This window comes from Phoxinus phoxinus, assembly GCF_949152265.1.
Source record: "Phoxinus phoxinus genome assembly, chromosome: 22".
Taxonomy (NCBI): Eukaryota; Metazoa; Chordata; class Actinopteri; order Cypriniformes; family Leuciscidae; genus Phoxinus; species Phoxinus phoxinus.
In genome coordinates this window covers 28,668,925-28,676,424 of record NC_136897.1, presented here as the reverse complement: position 1 = coordinate 28,676,424, position 7,500 = coordinate 28,668,925, and the positions used below count along the sequence as shown (strand labels likewise).

Sequence of the window (7,500 nt, the reverse complement as noted above, 5' to 3'; positions counted from 1 at the left end):
ATATTAGTGTGTTCAGACAACTTTACAGAGTGTGTTATTTATGTTTCCTCTGAGGTGCTGACGTTCTCAAGTGCATTTATTGCTGGTTTTCTGTCTTTGTACACTTTAATAAATTATTCATAATAAATGTTGTATTTTATTTCCTCAAACCGACAATACATTTTTTTAATTACTTATTTTGGATTTACCCGATTTTTTATTATTTATTTTTTGAATACTTTTATTTTTTTGTTATTGGATAGTCTTTTATTTTTGTGATGATCTTTTTTTTTTATCAGTATTTGTTTGATGAGTTGATTCGATTTTTCGATTTTTTTTTTTTGAGTGCATTATTATTTTAATTTTTTTTAATGCTTTTATTTTTGGGGAGTCATTAAATATGATTTTCTTAGAAAAAATGTTTCTTTGGGTGATAGGACTTTTTTGGGGGTCATTCATTGAATTTACCTATTTAATAATGTTCTCAAACGAACAAAAACATTAAAACAATAGATTTTTAAAGCATTTTTTTAGATAAATGATGCACAGTCATCACAAGAAAACAGAAATCTGAATTGTTTTCATGTTTCACCCTCAATTATTGAAGCAACTAAATGAATATGCATTCAGTGATGTCATCATATTGATGCGACTTCTGAAGCTTTTACATTTTATAAACAAGCATTAAAAATTTGTGTCATTAAAAAAAACATTTGGATGATTTTATAATGAATATGAGTATTAATAAATGTCTAACGTTGCTCATGAAATCATGTCAATTTAAGTAAAAAGTTAGTTTTGTGATTCTTTTTTTTTTTTTTTTTTTGAGTGTTTTATTTTTGGGGTTTATATATATATATATATATATTATTTTATTTTTTCATGACGAGTATCAATGCATGAACCACATTTGGACTGACATCATAATGGATTAATCCGTTACGTTGTTACAAAATTAAGTTGAAAGTCCTTCACAGAAATATTAAACACTGGTTTTAATATTTTGTCCGTGTTGTTTTATGCAAAAGGATCTGCAAACGCTCCAGAATCCTGAATGTGGAGAATAACAAACGTTTCTTTAATAGAAAAACAAGACAACAAACACCCTTTTAAAACATATGTATATTTTCAGTTGTATAATGCGTACATATTCTTCTCATTTAAATAATCTAAATACAATCTGTGATGTTTGATTGACAATGTACAGACGAACAGCGCGAGAGGCTGTCCGTGACGTCACCGGCCGAGTCCCACGTGTGCGAGAGTTTCCCAGAATCCCCGGATCCCGATCCGAGCCGAATAAATACTGAGCAGAGGACGAACTCGAGAGCTGATCAGTGTTGGCCTCTCAGACGAGGTCTTCTCAGGACACACACACACACACACACACACACACACACACACACGAGACAGAGAGACACCACTCACAGCAGAGAAACGCATCACTTCCTCCTGAACGCCACCATCGCTGGACATCAGGAGAGATGTGTGTGTGTGTGTGTTTCATTAAATCACACACACTCCTTAGTGTTTACAGGCTCAAACTTCCATCTGTGACATCATCATCACACACACACACACACAACAGCTCATATTTCACCCCAAAATCAAGACTTCTTTGTACAATTTTTTTTTTAACTTTTTTTTTGTGCATTATGATAATGACACATATTTTTTACCCCAAAATTATGATGACTATGCAAAAGAATTCCTTGTTCATGTGTGTGTGTGTGTGTATATATATTCAATTCATAATTTTAATATAAAAATCCATTTTTTGGCATTATAACAAATACAACCAGTTGGATGTTTACTTATAATTTATGAATGACAAATAAAAATAATTATATTTATAATTTATAAATGACATTGATTTACAATGTATCGTTTTCACACACAGGATTTACATTTTCATGAAAACAGTAAAAATGCAAAAAAACACAGAAAGTAAAGCTTGTGGTCGTGGACTGAAATATGACCGTTCGTCACAACGTGTGTGTGTGTGTGTGTGAACGTGATCATTCGGGCGACACATCAATCATATGATGTCAGCAGGAAGGGGCGTGTTCGAAACAACACTAGCGCAAATGTAACATCAACGACATCATTTCCCCTTCAAAAAATAAAAAAGTTGAATATCTAAATCCCGAAATCCCAGTGAAGCAGAGTTTGCTCTCTTTAAATATCCTCTATGTATTGAACAGTATGTACAGCAGGTGGCGCTCTCATCATGAACACACACACACGCACACACACACCTGAGCACGGAGAGGAGGGGCTGCAAGGCATTATGGGATGTGTCTCTCACATTACGTGTGTGACGGAGTAAGAGTGTCAGGCTCCAGTCACACATGTGACCCGTCTCCCGTCCACTGAGGGCGGCCCGTGGGGGTCATGTGACGTTGAGCTCGAGCAGGTGCTGGTCGCTGGCGGGCAGCACGAGCACCTGGCGGCCCTGTGTGCCGGTGAACACCTGTCCCGCGGCGAAGGCCTGGCGTTTGGGCATCGGGACGCCGCGCGCCGGCTGCTCGCCCAGAGACTGGACGCTTCCTCGACTGCGCAGACTCGCCGTGTCCAGATGATCCTCCACAGCTTTATCCAGCAGAGACACACTGTCGTTCTCCACACACGAGTCTGAGGAGCACACGCACACACACACACACACACACACACACACACACACACACACACACGTCAGGACCAATCAACACGTTAACTCCGATCAATCAGAGAGAGAAACGGGCTTCACTACAAACCGCCAAAATAAAAGCCCCTTAAATTATGTATTCAAATACAAGTTCTTTTAATATTATCACACATATTAACGTTTACATTCATAGAGTTAAACTTGTGCAGTACTGAATAAAAAAATAACATAATAAATTGATAAAAACGAACAGACTGTCCGAATGAACCGATTCACTCAAAATCAAGCCGAACAGACTCTCTGATTGATCTGTGTTTTTTAAAATAATTTATTATGTTATTTTTTTATTCAGTACTGCACAAGTTTAACTATGAATGTAAACATTAATATGTGTGATAATATTAAAATAAATTGTATTTGAATACATAATAATTTAAGGGGCTTTTATTTTGCCGGTTTGTAGAGAAGCCCGTTTGTCTCTCTCTGAATCATCTGAGTGAATCGGTTCATTCGGACACAGAGAAATCCGCCAAAATAAAAGCCCCTTAAATTATGACAGAAAAAGAAAAACATACTCAAATAGAAACAATTAAAATATTATCACACTTATTCATGTTTTAATTTATAGAGTTAACCTTGTGCAGTACTGAATAAAAAAATAAAGATATAATAAATTGATAAAAAAAATCAAGTTGAACGAACTGTCCGAATGAACCGATTCACTCAGATGATTCACAGCAAACCGCCAAAATAAAAGTCTGTTAAATTATGTATTCAAACACAACTGATGAATGCGGAAAAAAAATTCAATAAAAAAACATAAGAAATGAGGACAATATACTTCTCAAATTAATAATAATACAATTAATTCAAATATAATTGAAAGAATATCACACATTCATGTTTTAATACAGTAAACCTCCAGCAACTGAATAAAAAAATAAAATAATAATAATAAAAATTAATTGTTTTGATGTATTTTCATTTGATAGCATATTAAAAAATTTTTTTTATTAAACTCTTCAAGCTTTATGAATTAATTTGATTATTCTGTTGTGTTTTTTTTAAATAAAAATGATCATAATAATAGTAAAAATGCAATGTTTTGATGTTAAGGAATTATATTTTCATTTGATTGCATATATAATTTTTTTAATTGAACTGTTTAAGTTGAATGAATTTTTTTATATAAATTGGTATTAAATCCTCCAACACCGCTCACAGACACAGTGGCTGAGGATGAGTGTGTGAGTGTGTGTGTGTGTGTGTGTGTGTGCGTGTGTGTGTGTGTGTGTGTGTGTGTGTGCGTGTGTGTGTGTGTGTGTGTTGTGTGTGTGTGTGCGTGTGTGTGTGTGTGTGTGTGTGTGTGTGCGTGTGTGTGTGTGTGTGTGTTGTGTGTGTGTGTGCGTGTGTGTGTGTGTGTGTGTGTGAGTGTGTGTGTGTGTGAGTGTGTGTGTGAGTGTGTGAGTGTGTGTGTGTGTGTGTGTGTGTGTGTGTGTGTGTGTGTGTGCGTGCGCTGACCTGTGTCGGGCTGTGTGACGCTGGCGTGATGTGGCCGGTACTTGAACACGCGTATGTTGGGGAACGGCAGCTGACCCGCGAACAGTGGCATGACCTCCATGTGAACCTTGTGTGTCGCCATGGCAGCCGTCGGCATAGACACGACCCCTGAACTCTTGCCACACACCGCCCAGTTACTGTGGTTGTCAATCACTGCAGACACATACACACACACACACAAACTTTTTTAAGTTTTCAAAACGATGATATAAAAATATAAAAATGTGTTCATCTGGAAAGTTGACGTCCTTCGAATATTTTATAAATTTTTCTTAATTATAATGCAGATAATTATTGCAGTTTTATATCTAAATAATTTACATTTAAAATACATACAAAACAATTCCACAGGAATGATGGGAAAATAATTGATACCTTTGGGTTCAAATATTAAATTGATTTAAAAACACGATCACATGTTCACGGTTCTCTGGTTAATGGTCACATGACATGCAGGCCAACAAATGAAATATTTCATGTTTTATTTTTACTTGTAATATTTAAAATAATTGATTAATTAATTTGACATTTGTACGATTAAATTATTGTTTGTTTTTCATTAACTCACAAACATGAGGTTCAGGAAAATATATAAAATAGTGATTAATTGTTATTCGTAATATTTTAAAATGATTTATTAATGAATTTGGCCCCACCTTGAATAACAAAATATTTAATTTAGTGATTTATTTATATTTGTATATTATTCAAGCTGGGGTTAGTGAGTTAATGAAAAAAAACTAAAGTAATTAATTCGTAAAAATGCCAAATTAATTAATAAATCATTAAAAAAAATTACAAATATCAATTAATCACTAACAATTTGTAAAAAAAAAAACATATATTAAATCATAAGAATTAACTAATAAAAAAATAAAAAAATTACAAGTATAAATAAATCACTAAATCATTTTTTCTTATATTTTTAAACGATTTAACCATTAATTTGACATTTTTACAATTGACTTAATTTCTAGTTTTTCCATCACCTCACAAACCCCAGTTTGGAAAAATACAGTAAAATACAGTAAGATACAAATTTTGGTCAGTGATTTATTTATATTTGTAATATTTTAAAATGATTTATTTATTAATTTGACATTTTTTACGATTTTTTCCATTAACCTAACAGTTTGAAGAAGCGCTTGTGTCTGCGAGTGTGTGTGTCGGATCTGCCGTACCTTCATACATGAGTCTGGACGTGCGCAGGCCTTCGGTCTCGCTGAGCTCCTCGTCCTCGAGGTCCGCGTCGCTGGGTTCAGTGAGGCGTGTGAGAGACACCTCCAGCCTGCAGAGGGCGCCGGTGCGACAGTGCTGTTCGCCAGCAGGGGGACGGATCTCCGCTCGCACGCTGTACAAAGTCTGACACACACACACACACACACACACACATTTATTTATACAGCATGTTTACAATACAGAGAGTTTCAAAGCAGCTTTACAGAGATAACAGGAAAATAATGCAACAAAGTGTGTTTCCAGAAGAGAATAGCGTCACAGTAAGTCCAGTGATGGTTCAGTTTTGTTGTAAAAAAGTTATTAATTTAGTTCATTTATATATATGGTGGCTCTGGATAAACCGTGATGTCATCGTCCAGCTCGGTTCTCATATAATGGAGTCAGTGCAGAGGAATAATATTGCTGGATATTAAACGAAAGGTGAGTGTGTGAGAGAACGAGACTCACTGAGACGCGCTCCACGCTGAACTCGTAGCTGTAGGGTTTGAGATCCGCGTCCGGCGCGTCTGCGGGAGCGAAGCTGGCCGAGAACACACACTGCAGAGAGAGAGGAGGGGCGTCGCTCCACCGCAGCTCCCACACGCTGAACACACACTGCTGACTGAACACCACCTGCACACACACACACACACTTCGATGTTCTGAGTTCTGAGCCAGATAGAGTCGTTGTCATGTATAGATATGAAACTGTCTTTTTAAACACACAGAATCATAATTTCGGTCTTACAATCATTCATATCATCACAGAAGTTCTGGATAAAGGTTATAGTTCAGATATAAACACTGATGTCTACGCTAGTGATCAAAATAGAGTCAATTTAAAATGAAACTTCATATAAAGTGTGTGTCAGTTACACCGTTACACCAGTAGGTGGCGACAAGTGAGAACATGTAATTGCCATTGAATCATTCACTCGAGAGATTCGTTCAAGAACGCACATTAGTAATAAAACATGTGAGAGAAAAAATTCATAAAAATAAATGTATATATATATATATTGCTATATGGCTTAATATGTTTTGCACTGACCAGTACATTTATTTAATTTATTTTGTAGTCTGTGTTTTTTTACTATCAGTCAGATACCATTATAGCTTTTATTAATACTTTAATTAGTTTTTAATTTCATATTTTCGGTTTTCATTTTAGAAATCTTGTGTTTTGTCATGTATATACGTTTTTTTTTATCTTAAATGTGTAAAATATATATATATTTGACTTTTGACTATTCTTGATATTTATTTGTAGGAAAAATAAAAGCTCAAAAAATCTGGATGATGAAGAAATTAAGATGTAAGAGTATTGTAATTTTACAGTACAATAGTATTTTTATTTATTTAATACTCACAAAATCATAATTATTACCATTTTATGGTCTTGTTTTTATTTATTTTTTAACTTTATGAAAGAGCTTTGAATTCGTTCACTAGTCAACAAAAGTGTAAACACATTTTTCAAGTTTTTTTCCGAAATCACTCGGGCCTAAAAGGATGGTTGGCACCACAAAAAAATGGTCCTCAGAGTTTTCTCAGCTTTTAAATAATAATAATAAATAAACTAGTTATTTTCTACACAGGTGCAATCACCACAATGATCAACTTTTTACAAACAGAAATATTTAAGTCATCTGGTGAAAACTCCAGTATTGTTTAATGTGGTTATAAATATTGTTGTGTCACAGGGTCACACATGTGTTTTATAAATAAATTGAACATTGAACACACACACATATACATACCAAAAACATTGCATTAAACAACACACACACGTGCGTGAACATGGGTTCACAAGCCGTTGTGATATGCATATCACGATGTTTCGATATATTGTGCAGCCCTAGTAATAAATATGGCAGACATCATCCAGAGCCAATCAGAGAGTGTGTATGCGACTCACGAGCCAATCAGAGAGTGTGTATGCGACTCACGAGCCAATCAGAGAGTGTGTATGCGACTCACGAGCCAATCAGAGAGTGTGTATGCGACTCACGAGCCAATCAGAGAGCGTGTATGCGACTCACGAGCCAATCAGAGAGTGTGTATGCGACTCACGAGCCAATCAGAGAGTGTGTATG

The 7,500-nt window shown here is 35.2% G+C and overlaps 2 protein-coding genes across 7 annotated transcripts in view; one reads left to right on the top strand and one right to left on the bottom strand.

Annotated features, from left to right (window-relative positions):
* cp110 (centriolar coiled-coil protein 110) overlaps positions 1 to 127 on the top strand; it is a 10,172-nt gene extending 10,045 nt beyond the window's left edge. For all 6 annotated transcript variants that reach the window (XM_079598609.1, XM_079598606.1, XM_079598608.1 and 3 more), the window contains one exon: positions 1 to 127. This exon is cut by the window's left edge and continues 229 nt beyond it. The gene's annotated coding sequence lies outside the window, so the exon portion shown is untranslated.
* A 938-nt stretch (positions 128 to 1,065) lies between these two features.
* trappc10 (trafficking protein particle complex subunit 10) overlaps positions 1,066 to 7,500 on the bottom strand; it is a 27,884-nt gene continuing 21,449 nt past the window's right edge. The window contains exons 20-23 of the mRNA XM_079598463.1: positions 5,873 to 6,037; positions 5,368 to 5,548; positions 4,148 to 4,339; positions 1,066 to 2,613 (exon numbers count right to left, since the gene is read on the bottom strand). Of these exons, the coding sequence (XP_079454589.1) occupies positions 2,372 to 2,613; positions 4,148 to 4,339; positions 5,368 to 5,548; positions 5,873 to 6,037 (780 nt within the window). The 3' untranslated portion in view covers positions 1,066 to 2,371. The remainder of the gene's footprint in view (positions 2,614 to 4,147; positions 4,340 to 5,367; positions 5,549 to 5,872; positions 6,038 to 7,500) is intronic.